This window comes from Symsagittifera roscoffensis, chromosome 6, assembly GCF_963678635.1.
Source record: "Symsagittifera roscoffensis chromosome 6, txSymRosc1.1, whole genome shotgun sequence".
Taxonomy (NCBI): domain Eukaryota; kingdom Metazoa; phylum Xenacoelomorpha; order Acoela; family Convolutidae; genus Symsagittifera; species Symsagittifera roscoffensis.
In genome coordinates, this window is record NC_087067.1 from 55,210,814 (window position 1) to 55,226,786 (window position 15,973).

General features: G+C 33.2%; 1 protein-coding gene across 1 annotated transcript in view; it reads right to left on the reverse strand.

Moving 5' to 3' along the window:
- Positions 1-1,698: 1,698 nt before the first annotated feature.
- LOC134847836 (uncharacterized) overlaps positions 1,699-15,973 on the reverse strand; it is a 97,033-nt gene continuing 82,758 nt past the window's right edge. Inside the window, exon 3 of the mRNA XM_063865063.1 lies at positions 1,699-4,456. Within this exon, the coding sequence (XP_063721133.1) occupies positions 2,130-4,456 (2,327 nt within the window). The 3' untranslated portion in view covers positions 1,699-2,129. The remainder of the gene's footprint in view (positions 4,457-15,973) is intronic.

The window sequence follows — 15,973 nt, forward strand, 5'->3', positions numbered from 1 at the left end:
CAAAACATGATATGTTGCAGAGAAAAATCTAAGTTTTTGAAATTCATTACCTAGCTTAAAGATTTAAGATTGACCCGTTTGCTTGTTTGTAATTCTCTTTTTTTCTTTAAAAACTGGCTTTGATTTTTTTTAGAAAAAAGCACTAACAAATTTGATTTCCAAAACCAAAAAAAATCTGTTTTGAGATTTGAGCTTGCCTTCTCAGAGGTGTCTGATAAAAGGATAAGGTTTGCTTTCAAGTTGATGAAAGTTTGAGAAACCTCAAAAGATCAACATATTTTTAACCAAAATTCACCTCAAAAGGTGATTGTTTCAAATAAACTAATGAACCTCAGTTCACTCCGTAGTACGTTATAAGAGAATGTAGTTTTGGATCTGAACCATTGGGAGACTTCAGTTGTCTACCTTTCCATTGAAGGTTCACTCTGGTTCGGTTGAGTTTCGATTTGCTCTTGTGATTGTTCTGTCTCCTATATCAGATAGGACAGCTCTACTCTCGTTTTCTACGACGGAAATTGCGAATAGCAATTTCCCACTGTCTTTATTTGATAACTATCCCGCAATTGTAATTCGGTTGTTCTGATTTTATATTTGATGTATTCAGTTGTCGCGAGAAAACTGAGCATGACAGGCTCCATTCGAATTTTTGAAAAATTAAACTTCATTCCAAAACCACGTATGACCGACTGGCACACGGACACGATTTGTTTAAGACAGAGTTTTATTGTAATTCGTTTCATGACGTACCAAATAAAGCTTTGCTCCGGAATCTTCCAGATATGACCGACTGGCACACGGACACGATTTGTTTACGACAGAGTTTTATTGTAATTCGTTTCAAGACGTACCAAATAAAGCTTTGCTCCGGAATCAGAAAAATTTTTAGGAAAATTGAAAATAAAACATTTTTCACCGTTCTTCGCGCATTTTTTTTTCCAAATGTATGTTCTCAATTTACCCCCTCAAAATTTGAAAATGCAAATAAACCTCGAAATATACAAAAATTTCGTCAATTTTGGATGTGCTGTTGCCTGCTCTTTTAAAGTTGTTTTTGTAAGGAAACGTCGTTTCCATAAAAAGCACCATTTATGGTGCGACGTATGGTTTGCATGGTAGAAAAAAATTAAAATCAAATTTTACACTACAGATACTTTTTCTCAGTCATTTTTGTCATATAACCTCTATTTTACGGTTTTCTAGAGAAAAAAAATTATGGTGAAAAATCTCTTCCATACGTAGCATCATATATGTTGCGACGTATGATTTGCAAGGTGAAAACTTTTGATATTTTACCAACAGCTTGCATAACGATGAGAAACCGTTTTATTACTATTTTACTCCGTTAAAAAGCTATTTTGAGGGTTTTTGAAACCAACGTATGTGCTACGTATGATTAGTCATTTTCCATGCAAATCATGCATGGATGTGCATGGTTGCGCATTATCTTCTATGGTGGGCAACCCGGGGCAACTTAAATCACAGCATTAAGGTTTTTGGTTGTTTCAGGCCAAATTCATCTGTTTTTGAGCGACTTGATATTTCAGTTAAGTGTAAAACCCATTTTGATATTTCATAGTTGCCATGATCAAGGAAGTGTATCACCAGCAGAAACGTCATACATTTTGCCTAGTGTTTTTTTTAATTTGTCTTCCAATATTTGTGAATGATATAACAATGTTAGTTATTAAATACCGTGAATATGAGTTCAGCAAAGAGCAATGATATAAACTATAAGCTTCATTGTTTTACACATTTACTTTTTACAAAATAAGCATAAGAAAAAGAGTATTATAGCATGAATACATAAGTATAACTATGATCAGTAGAGTAGTGCCAGAAAAGATATCTACAATTGGCAACGGAAAATTAAAAAAAAAACTTCTGATAAAGATCTGAATGACGCAATTATGTGGATTATTTAAGAATGTGAATAGAATATGAGTTACACAACGAAAAGTATGACAAACTGAGAGAAGCCTTATGGTTTTATGTATTTACAAAACTAGCTTCAGGAGGATCCTTAAAAGCGGCAATATTGACTTGAGTTCTGTTAGGGGTGGGTTTATTGCCAACTTAGTTTATTGCCAACTTAGTTAACTCAACATTACAGACTAATCAAGAAGCAATTTTTAGTCCAATTTTTGGTCAGAGTCAGCAGTGTCTGGTGCATCCGAGATAGCGTTCGAACCCTGGTAGGCATAGTTGGGGGGTGTGATATGGGTGATTTTGGCCTGCTTGAATATTGAGAGGAACTCATCCAGTTGGTCATGCTTCGTTCTCTCGTCTGTCATCACCATAATGTGACAGTAGGTTCTGGCTCTAGACATCACATTGTACAGTGAGCGCAACATCTTCGTGTCCATTTCTAAGAACAACACAAACACGAAGCAGACTGCGAACTCGGCAGAGTAAATGTTCTGTTCACTGGCAGTGACTGTGACACAGAAGCCATCTAGTTCCTCATTAACTCGTTGTGCCAGTTGCTTGTAGAAAGAGTCTTCGCTCGGGTCCATAATGAAATATTTCATAGTGAACTCGTGACTCTCAATCATGGGAAAGAAATGCGGTCTTCTCTCGATATAAACTTGCAAGACTTGCTCCAGTTGTTTCTGTCTGCTCATTGGAAGTTGACTGTGATTGTGAATGACGTCAATGTCAGTCTGTGGTCCATAAATCAGATGGCCGTGGCTGGGATCATGTGAAAGCTCAGAGGGGTACTCTGCAAAGTACTTCTGCAGCTTATCTTTGGCCTTGATTACTTTTGACAATTCAGTCAAGTTTGCCACTATGTTCCACGTGTTGCGGTAGTTGTGCACGAGTGCCACTTGGTCGAACTTGTTCCACAGAGGGTTCTCCCATATCGGCTTCTCAATTTGGTTACTAGCCAGATGACATTGGTTGAAGTCAACCACAACACATGCACACTTAAGAGACAAGAAGTCACAACCACAAGCATGTGCATCATCAACATAAACGACCACGTCTGTAAGTTCCTTCAGAATATCAAGTATTTTTGTGTTACTCGCTTGAGTGTTGCAGTGAATGACTGCAACTCCACTGCTCGTTGTTTTCCACAAGCTTGGATCAAATTCACGATCTGCAATGTCTGTGAAATTTAATTTGGCTCTTTCGAAAATTTTTCTGTATTCGACTAATTTTAGCTGGTTGAAGACCAGCAGAAGCATTTTCAGTTCTCTGTTTGTTAAGGCTTGATTTAAGAATCTAGCTATCAACATCAAACTCTTCCCAGATCCCGCACAACCAGTTATGACTAAATTTGCAGACTCTTTTTCGAAAGCTGCCTCTTGATATTTCGTTATAAATTCTATACCCATGATTTGAAAAACGTTGGAAGCTTTAATTTCTTTTTCTTTTACATCCACAACATTAGAAGGGAATGGAACTTTTCCGTTTTTCCTGTAACTTTTCCGTCTCTCAGTTGTTATTACGCTCTCTCTCAGACGCTTGTCTGTTCTGACTATATCACTCTCCAGACCGATGGAGGATCTGACAAATGTGCGCTGGCTATTTGTTGCCCACTGAGTCCACAGAACAGCCTTCACTTTTTCCAAGTCCCCGCCAAAACGATCCACTGAACTGGAGTCAAGTACATTTTGTTGCCACCAATCTGCAAAAGCATCCAAATCGCTAGCAAATAAGCATTTTCTGTCAGGTAATTTGTCGGAACCATTCGTACCATCTGAGCGATTATAGCTGGGGAAAGCTACAAAACGGAACACCTTGAATGAGTTAGTCCGACCGGCGTCTGCTGTATCGGTGGATCTTTCTTCCGGAAGGGACTCTTTCGCTACACCCCTGATCATGTGTATTAATTTGTCCATCTGTTGACATCCTTTTTCATAGAAGCTAGAATGGTTCTCTCCAGTGTTTTTCACCTCAATCAGAACAATATAATCTGGTCCAATGACCACAAAATCGGATTCACCTTCATCACTATGCAAAGCTTTTTTACCTCTACAATTGGGGTAACATTTTTTTGGGTGGTTAAGGTCCCACATTCTATACTGATAATGGGTGTACCGAAAACTGTGAAGGACGACAATGTTTTGGCCTTTCAAACTTTGTACAGCCCGATACACTTTAACCTCTGCTTCATGATCTTCCTGCTTCTTCTTGTCATTAATAGCATAGTAATCTTGCTCTACAGTTTCATCGTCTTCAAACCTATGGAGATCGATATACTGGTTGTCGGGACAAGTGGGAAACATCTGGGCAAACTCTTCGCCTTTTGAAGAGAACTCTTCAAACAGTTTCATCCCCATTTCAAAATAGTCTCTTGTTGATTTCAACTTATGAACTTCTTCGGTAATTAGATTTTTCTTACTCCTCAAAGATTGCAGCTGTGAGATCAATTGGGTATTTTCACTAACAAAATTGTCAATGATTTCCTGGAACTCCTCCAACTGCTGATCGCTGTCCATGCTGGGGGAATGACCTGAAAGAAGCTCCACAAAACAATTTGACCTTCCCACCTTGTCAACTTCCATTAAACCACTCACTACTTGCCTGCCACTGTCTATTCCAATGTTTTAAGACATAAAATTTTGGCCAACCACTTGGAACCAGATCTAAACTATATTTTTATTATTGGATATAAATTGGATATTTTATCACTATAAAATATTTAATATTTGAATTTAACTTTGAATTTAACTTAGAAATTAGTTAGCTCTCCAAGAGACCTTCTAGTCATCGCAACCAGCCAGTATACTCTAGATCTATTGAGCCTAGCAGAGACTAGTTAAACACCCTGAGACTAGTAGATATAAGAGTAAGATTAGGATCGGTATAAGACTAAGGAGTTGCATGAATCTATCCGGCCGAAAATAAGATAGCGTGACGAGCAGGCGGTGTACCCTATCCGAAATTACTCTATGAGTTACACATCGGTCCTAACTCATCTGGTGCCACCATAAATCTCGAATAAGACCTTAAAAAACCGATTAGCTTAAGAACTAACAAAATAGATTAGAAATAGACAAAAAGCATTTCCGAAATGTTACATGATAACAATTTAATTGAAATGTCTCTACGACTCAATAGATCAGAGCCGCTATTCCGTACAATACTAGAACTACCAGGTATTGGAAGAAGACCTCGGACGAAAGAAGATCTAAGACTCCGAAGAAACTTACCATTAAGTTTTATGGTCGTACGGCGAGAGCCAGAACAAACTTTTATATTTAGAATTTTACTAGCAATGAATATAGATTTTCATTTGCAAACAAAAAACCTTGAAGACAAATCTTCAATGACACATCTTCAATGATAATTTCAGGCGCTATACAAAATTTACTATTGTACAATAACGATTAATCAAAACATCTCAAATCGTTTTCTCCAAATCTGCAGTATAATTCAAAAAGATATCTGCAAAAAAATTTATTCAAAGGAAAATAAAAATTAGTTAACTGATCATAGATTATTTATAAAAATAAATCATCGTGTCATCTCAGCTTTATCACCTAAACATAATACCAATCATAAAACTACTAACATCGTTAAAAACTAAACTTTTCTATCAAAGAAAATCAAAAATTATTTTAAAAGGCTTATCCTAAATTTAATCTATTATTCACTTAAATTTCTCTACACCTTAAATACAGATCATCAAGGCTTTCCTTGGTTCTTTTTAACGTTCTAACTTAAATCATATATACCACTAAAATTTATACCTGATCATCAAGGCTTATCCTTGGATCAAATAGAACAAATTTGTTCTCCCCCACCCTATTAATAAAGTGTCTAACGACCTCAAACGTCGATTCACTATCCAAGCCTTTCAAAGACCCAGGACTAATAGAATTTTTTCAAATCACTCTAACCATTCTAATTAGGCTAATCAGTGAAGAACTTCTGTTACTCATCCTTCATTTGACCCCCCCCCCCCTCTTACCTGACCCAGGCTAAATCTTAAATCTTAGTAAGTTTAAAATAGTATCTAACGAACTACTTGCATTCTAATTATACCTGAACCCTGTAGATCGACTTACTGTTCTCCAACCCTTGAACACAATCACTACCCCTAAGTAACATTAAGTAAATTAATACCTTAACTTAGAATAGTCACGAGAAAGTAACAGTCATTCTCCGGAATCGATATACTTTTCTCTCCAACCCTGAATAAAAAGACCCAAGTTAGGCTAACCAAAAAATCATAAGGACTAACAGTCTAGAATATTATATTCACTAATAAAAACCTTGCATCCTTCATCCTAAACCTTATGTCACTGAACATTTTAGGAATTAAACAAACAATCGTATTACACAATTGCGAAAAAAGTATCGAAAAATAGGATCTCGTGATCACACCACACAAACAAACAATTGGATTTATTCGAACAAAACGACCAACAAAAAAAAGAAAAATTATAGGCAAACAAAGACAACTTTGCGTTTCTTCGCTTTGAAAATTTTTCACGTATGTCTCCGAATCAGAAGTCAGTAATTTAGATGCACTTTGCAAACTAAGAGAAACAGTAAATAAAAACTACCCAAATCACGACCAATTATATTTTTCCCATTCAAAAGCCACATCACATTCATCAAAACAAGGAAAAAGAAGAATAAAAAAGATATACAGAATTAAACCAGTACGTTTATATAATTGGAATCAACCAATCAGACGCATTGAACACTACGCACTGACAGTTATAAAACGAGAAAATGAGCCAAATCCCAAGTGATGGAAGTCCAGACAAAAACTCTGTTTTCCCTTTTATCATATATTCAATCACTGAATATAGAGGACAAAGACAATTCTGTACAAATTTAAATGCAAATGTACTCGAACAAGGCATTAGCCCATGTAAAGCAGAAATCCCAGAAGCAAAAATCAAAAGACAAATTATCGATCATTATTTAAAAGGAATATGTAACCTAACACAACCATATGAAATCTACACCATAGAATTCAGCACAGAAATTCAATATCATAGCCAGCAAATTAGCAACAGCACAAGGCTCAACATTGGTAAATTATTGAAAAATCTAACTTTTCCTAGTTCCCACGAGAACAATGAAACAACACAAAATCTTAAACAAACCATTTAAACAAACATTCCAGATAACAGATATAAAACACAATATCATTGGCATACCATTTATAACTAAATATATTCCCACAACAAATATTTTAAATAGTAAACTTCATATCAAAGACAAGTACACGAGGATAAAAAAGTAAAGATTTCAAAGATTAGACAAACAACCACCATTTTTCTCTAAATTCTATCCTAATTTAAATTTAGAGGATTTAATTCTAAATTCTATCTAAATTCTATCCTAATTCTATCCTATTCTCTAATTTCTATCTATATACAATCAGCAACGAAAAAAAACTGAAACCACTATCGGGAAATGTATATAACTTTTCAATCAAACAAGCTCACCAATTTGACTAAAATCAAAACAAAAAACAACTTTTTATGTCAGACCTCGAATTCAAACCCATCCATAAATTTTTCAGAATAACATTTTCATCCATAAAATATATGAAAAACTCAAACTCGAACATTATTCCAATACAAGCATATAATAATTCACAATACCAGATAACAATACCTCTAGGACTCTTAGGATACTGTGAAACAAATGCTACAACTTCACCCACAAACGAAAGAGCATATCGAGTCAATAATTTTTTACATTTACTAGATATATGTCAATCAACAAATCTTGATGAAGAATTATCAATAAACAACAGAATAAGCAATGAAAAAAAAAACACAGATTGTTTCACAAAACACCATATTTTAAACCAACGTTTAAAATATTGCATTATACAGAAGAACAGCAAAAATTTCTAACATTGTTTAATTTTCAACTTTCTCAAAAAACACAAAAACGAATTCAACAAATTAGCCAAACTGTTACTAGAACATCCAAAAGTTTATGCAGCATCAAATTTTGATGTCGGAAAAATTAGTTCACCACCACGTTTAACTTTAAAACTTGACGAAATTTTCAAAAAACAAAGATCAAGCAAAGTACCAATACACTTACAGGATAAAGTAATTAGACGACATGACATTTTAGACATTAAGAAATTATATCTCCAGTCAATAAAGAAGAACAACCAGAAGGTAACAACTTTATTAACCCAGTTATCTTTTTTGCTAAAGGAGAATCACTAAAAATTGTTCTAGACGTTAGATATCTCAATTCCCTAATTGACGAATCTATATGTAATTAGCCCATAGAACCAATTCAGGTAATTTTATCAAAAAACATGGTAAATATTTTACCACCGCAGACATGAATAGTGCATACAATCAAATACCAATAGATGAACAATAGCGACGTTTAACACAATTTGTTATTGGAAATCAACATTACGAATTCAACAGATTATTCTATGGAATATCCATAGGACCAGCAGCTTTTTCAGCTTTTATGAGTAAAATCTTTAGACCACTTATACTCAAGAAAAATGCAATCACATACTTAGACGATGTTTTTATGCAATCACAAACTAAAGATGAAATGTTTTTAATTTTGGAACAGTATCATCAAATACTCAAAAATGAAAACATGAAAGCAGTCCCAGATAAATCACATTTTTTTCTAACACGTGTAAAATGTCTTGGACATTTTATTAAAAGAAACACTATAACTCCACTAAAATCACGCATAGACCCAATTCAAAAACTTCAGCCACCCACGAATAAAAAGAAAATCCAAGAAATCCTTGGAAAGTTAAATTTCTTAAGTAAATATGTATACAAAATGCAATTATGTTTAAGACCTTTCTATAACATCCTAAGACAGCAAAACAGCTTTGAATGGACTACTGAACATCAAACACGATTTGACGAAATTAAAAAATTGCTAACAGAACAAATATTAAATACAATGCCAGATCCAAATCAACCATTCTCTGCAATGTGCATTGTTTTGAATTTTGGCATCGGCGCAGCATTACTACAATCACACAGTGGAACAAATAAGATGAACCTAATATCAGCAAATTCTCGCTTATTTACACAAGCCGAACTACGAGTCTCTACTCTCATGAGAGAATGCACAGGTATAATATACACACTTACAGAATTTGAATTTCTGATACTCGGATCAAAACATCCAACAATTCTTTTTACGGATCACAAACCGATTATATTTCTTTTTACACAAAAATCGAACCCAAACCATTTACAAAATTCAAATAATTTTATAGAAAAATCCAAACTTACATATAGTTTGGACAGCAGGAAAAAATCTTGCATTACCAGATACACTAAGTAGAATTACACTCCCTGAATTACTCACACGAAAAACTACAGTTGAAATACCACAAAAGATTAAATTTTATCTTGCAAAAAACGAAACATTACCACGACTAGAAGGTAAATATGCAGTAAAAACAGATTTAGATCAATCACAGATAAACAATTTACAATTTTTGCCAGTCTATTTAGATTGTCAAAACAATCACTATGGAGTCGATTTATTAGGTACATCCACATTCAAACCAATCCTATATTCACATTAGATAAAAAATAATACTCAACAAAAGACAATAAAGCAACAGCCGCACAAAAAAAATACCTCCCATTAATAGAAAAAGAAAATCTAACTGACATTATAAATTTATCAGGACCACCGACAACTGATTTAAAATACACAGTAAATCAAGTTTTTAACTTTCATGACCCACTTGACACAATTCCCCTATCAAAAAAAGAAGTCGAAAATATTTTTTTATCACCAACAGAAAAAATTACACTTCAATTAATACAAAAATACCAAAACTTTGACCCTATTACTAGACAACTTAAATGATGGCAAAAATGAAAAACAAATTCAGCAAAAGCTGATACAACGATATTAGAAAACAAAACACTCCTCCGGTTTTTTTAGAAAATTCAATAATACTACTATAAATGAAAATACAGATCTTTTAGAATATAATACATCCGATTCTAAAGTACCCTGTCTCCCCCTCAGCATGATGTTGATAGCATTCTACATATCACACACACAAACTACAAAAGGACAATCATGATCAGAAAAGACATATTCAAATTTTATACAAAATTTTTACTTCCCAAATGCACCAATTTGGATTAAAGTTCTTTGCAACGATTGCATAATAAGTCAATTAAATAAACCTTACCCAAATCAAAAACAAATAGCACCAAAACAAGACTTTAAAGGACAACGTCTATATTTTTTAATCATAGAATTTCAGTTGACACAAAAGGACCAATTTCATATATAATGGTCATTGTTGATGCATTTACACACTACGTAGCACTCAACCCAGTACCACATTGTAATGCTTATTACGCATACACAACACACTACGAACATTGGATAGCTAAATTCGGATTACCCGAAATATTAGTTACCGATAATGGCACAGAATTTATAAACAATGAAATCATCACAATATGCCACCTGAATAACATCAAACATAAACCACGTACATCTCATGCACCATGGACAAATGGATTAGTTGAAGGTATGAACCGCCGTTCACTACAAGAATATCTTCGATGTATCGTAAATGAAAATGATACAAGATACACTGAATGGTCAGCAGATGTAAAATTATTTCCCTTATCTTATATTTCACAAATTACAACAACCTTAGGAATGCCACCATACGAAATAGTTTTTAATCAAAAGCAAAGCCACGAAAATCAGTTATGTTCACAGCAAATGTTAAACACCCTGAGACTAGTAGATATAAGAGTAAGATTAGGATCGGTATAAGACTAAGGAGTTGCATGAATCTATCCGGCCGAAAATAAGATAGCGTGACGAGCAGGCGGTGTACCCTATCCGAAATTACTCTATGAGTTACACATCGGTCCTAACTCATCTGGTGCCACCATAAGTCTCGAATAAGACCTTAAAAAACCAATTAGCTTAAGAACTAACAAAATAGATTAGAAATAGACAAAAAACATTTCCGAAATGTTACATGATAACAATTTAATTGAAATGTCTCTACGACTCAATAGATCAGAGCCGCTATTCCGTACAATACTAGAACTACTAGGTATTGGAAGAAGACCTCGGACGAAAGACGATCTAAGACTCCGAAGAAACTTACCATTAATTTTTATGGTCGTACGGCGAGAGCCAGAACAAACTTTTATAATTAGAATTTTACTAGCAATGAATTTAGATTTTCATTTGCAAACAAAAAACCTTGAAGACAAATCTTCAATGACACATCTTCAATGATAATTTCAGGCGCTATACAAAATTTACTATTGTACAATAACGATTGATCAAAACATCTCAAATCGTTTTCTCCAAATCTGCAGTATAATTCAAAAAGATATCTGAAAAATAATTTATTCAAAGGAAAATAAAAATTAGTTAACTGATCATAGATTATTTATAAAAATAAATCATCGTGTCATCTCAGCTTTATCACCTAAACATAATACCAATCATAAAACTACTAACATCGTTAAAAACTAAACTTTTCTATCAAAGAAAATCTAAAATTATTTTAAAAGGCTTATCCTAAATTTAATCTATTATTCACTTAAATTTCTCTACACCTTAAATACAGATCATCAAGGCTTTCCTTGGATCTCTTTAACGTTCTAACTTAAATCATTTATACCACTAAAATTAATACCTGATCATCAAGGCTTCTCCTTGGATCAAATAGAACAAATTTGTTCTCCCCCACCCTATTAATAAAGTGTCTAACGACCTCAAACGTCGATTCACTATCCAAGCCTTTCAAAGACCCAGGACTAATAGAATTTTTTCAAACCACTCTAACCATTCTAACTAGGCTAATCAGTGAAGAACTTCGGTTACTCATCCTTCACTTGACCCCCCTCTTACCTGACCCAGGCTAATTCTTAAATCTTAGTAAGTTTAAAATAGTATCTAACGAACTACTTGCGTTCTAATTATACCTGAACCCTGTAGATCGACTTACTGTTCTCCAACCCTTGAACACAATCACTACCCCTAAGTAACATTAAATAAATTATTACCTTAACTTAGAATAGTCACGAGAAAGTAACAGTCATTCTCCGGAATCGATATACTTTTCTCTCCAACCCTGAATAAAAAGACCCAAGTTAGGCTAACCAAAAAATCATAAGGACTAACAGTCTAGGATTTTATATTCACTAATAAAAACCTTGCATTCTTCATCCTAAACCTTATGTCACTGAACAATTTAGGAATTAAACAAACAACCGTATTACACAATTGCGAAATAAATATCGAAAAATAGGATCTCGTGATCACACCACACAAACAAACAATTGGATTTATTCGAACAAAACGACCAACAAAAAAAAAGAAAAATTATAGGCAAACAAAGACAACTTTGCGTTTCTTCGCTTTGAAAATTTTTCACGTATGTCTCCGAATCAGAAGTCAGTAATTTAGATGCACTTTGCAAACTAAGAGAAACAGTAAATAAAAACTACCCAAATCACGACCAATTATATTTTTCCCATTCAAAAGCCACATCACATTCATCAAAACAAGGAAAAAGAAGAATAAAAAAGATATACAGAATTAAACCAGTACGTTTATATAATTGGAATCAACCAATCAGACGCATTGAACACTACGCACTGACAGTTATAAAACGAGAAAATGAGCCAAATCCCAAGTGATGAAAGTCCAGACAAAAACTCTGTTTTCCCTTTTATGATATATTCAATCACTGAATATAGAGGACAAAGACAATTCTGTACAAATTTAATTGCAAATGTACTCGAACAAGGAATTAGCCCATGTAAAGCAGAAATCCCAGAAGCTAAAATCAAAAGACAAATTGTCGATCATTATTTAAAAGGAATATGTAACCTAACACAACCATATGGAATCTACACCATAGAATTCAGCGCAGAAATTCAATATCATAGCCAGCAAATTAGCAACAGCACAAGGCTCAACATTGGTAAATTATGGAAAAATGTAACTTTTCCTAGTTCCCACGAGAACAATGAAACAACACAAAATCTTAAACAAACCATTTAAACAAACATTCCACATAACAGATATAAAACACAATATCATTGGCATACCATTTATAACTAAGTATATTCCCACAATAAATATTTTAAATAGTAAACTTCATATCAAAGACAAGTACACGAGAATAAAAAATTAAAAATTTCAAAGATTAGACAAACAACCACCATTTTTCTCTAAACTCTATCCTATATACAATCAGCAACAAAAAAACTGAAACCACTATCGGGAAATGTATATAACTTTTCAATCAAACAAGCTCACCAATATGATTAAAATCAAAACAAACAACAACTTTTTATGTCAGACCTCGAATTCAAACCCATCCATAAATTTTTCAGAATAACAATTTCATCCATAAAATATATGAAAAACTCAAACTCGGACATTATTTCAATACAAGCATATCATAATTCACCATACCAGATAACAATACCTCTAGGACTCTTAGGATACTGTGAAACAAATGCTACAACTTCACCCACAAACGAAAGAGCATATCGATTCAATAATTTTTTACAATTACTAGATACATGTCGATCAACAATTCTTGATGAAGAGTTATCAATAAACAACATAATAAGCAATGAAAAAAAACACGTTTAAAATATCGCATTATACAGAAGAACAGCAAAAATTTCTAACAATGTTTATTTTTCAACATTCTCAAATAACACAAAACGAATTCAACAAATTAGCCAAACTGTTACTAAAAAATCCAAAAGTTTATGCAACATCAAAATTTGATGTCGGAAAAACTAGTTCACCACCACATTTACCTTTAAAACTTGACGCAATTTTCAAAAAACAAAGATCAAGCAAAGTACCAATACGACTTGACATTTTAGAACATTAAAGAATTATATCTCCAGTCAATAAAGAAGAACAACCAGAAGGTAACACCTTTATTAACCCAGTTATCTTTTTTGCTAAAGGAGAATAACTAAAAATTGTTCTAGACGTTAGATATCTCAATTCCCTAATTGACGAATCTAAATGTAATTAGCCCATAGAACCAATTCAGGTAATTTTATCAAAAAACATGGTAAATATTTTACCACCGCAGACATGAATAGTGCATACAATCAAATACCAATAGATGAACAATAGCGACGTTTAACACAATCTGTTATTGGAAATCAACATTACGAATTCAACAGATTATTCTATGGAATATCCATAGGACCAGCAGCTTTTTCAGCTTTTATGAGTAAAAATCTTTAGACCACTTATACTCAAGAAAAATGCAATCACATACTTAGACGATGTTTTTATGCAATCACAAACTAAAGATGAAATGTTTTTAATTTTGGAACAGTATCATCAAATACTCAAAAAAGAAAACATGAAAGCAGTCCCAGATAAATCACATTTTTTTCTAACACGTGTAAAATGTCATGGACATTTTATTAAAAGAAACACTATAACTCCATTAAAATCACGCATAGACCCAATTCAAAAACTTCACCCACCCACGAATAAAAAGAAAATCCAAGAATTCCTTGGAAAGTTAAATTTCTTAAGTAAATATGTATACAAAATGCAATTATGTTTAAGACCTTTCTATAACATCCTAAGACAGCAAAACAGCTTTGAATGGACTACTGAACATCAAACACGATTTGACGAAATTAAAAAATTGCTAACAGAACAAACATTAAATACAATGCCAGATCCAAATCAACCATTCTCTGCAATGTGCATTGTTTTGAATTTTGGCATCGGCGCAGCATTACTACAATCACACAGTGGAACAAATAAGATGAACCTAATATCAGCAAATTCTCGCTTATTTACACAAGCCGAACTACGAGTCTCTACTCTCATGAGAGAATGCACAGGTATAATATACACACTTACAGAATTTGAATTTCTGATACGCGGATCAAAACATCCAACAATTCTTTTTACAGATCAGAAACCGATTATATTTTTTTTAAACAAAAATCGAACCCAAACCATCGAGTTTACAGATTTCAAATAATTTTAATGAAATATCCAAACGTACATATAGTTTGGTCAGCAGGAAAAAATCTTGCATTACCAGATACACTAAGTAGAATTACACCCCTTGAATTACTCACACGAAAAACTACAGTTGAAATACCACAAAAGATCAAATTTTATCTTGCAAAAAACAAAACATCAACACGACTAGAAGGTAAATACGCAGTAAAAACAGATTTAGATCAATCACAGATAAACAATTTACAATTTTTGCCAGTCTATTTAAATGGTCAAAACAATCACTATGAAGTCGATTTATTAGGTACATCCACATTCAAACCAATCCCATATTCACAATAGATAAAAAATAATACTCAACAAAAGACAATAAAGCACCAGCCACACAAAAAATATCCCTCCCATTAATAGAAAAAGAAAATCTAACTGACATTATAAATTATTCAGGACCACCGACAACTGATTTAATATACACAGTAAATCAAGTTTTTAACCTTCATGACCCACTTGACACATTTCCCCTATCAAAAAAAGAAATCGAAATTATTTTTTTATCACCAACAGAAAAAATTACACTTCAATTAATACAAAAAAAACCAAAATTTTGACCCTATTATTAGACAACTTAAATCATGGCACAAATAAAAAACAAAGCCAGCAAAAGCTGATCCAACGATATTAGAAAACAAAACACTCCTCCGGTTTTTTAGAAAATTCAATAATACTACTATAAATGAAAATACAGATCTTTTAGAATATAATACATCCGATTCTAAAGTACCCTGTCTCCCCCTCAGCATGATGTTCATAGCATTCTACATATCACACACCTGAACAAACTACAAAAAGACAATCAGGATCAGAAAAGACATATTCAACTTTTATACAAAATTTTTACTTCCCAAATGCACCAATTTGGATTAAAGTTCTATGCAACGATTGCATAATATGTCAATTAAAAAAACATTACCCAAATCAAAAACAAATAGCACCAAAACAAGACTTTAAAGGACAAAGTCTA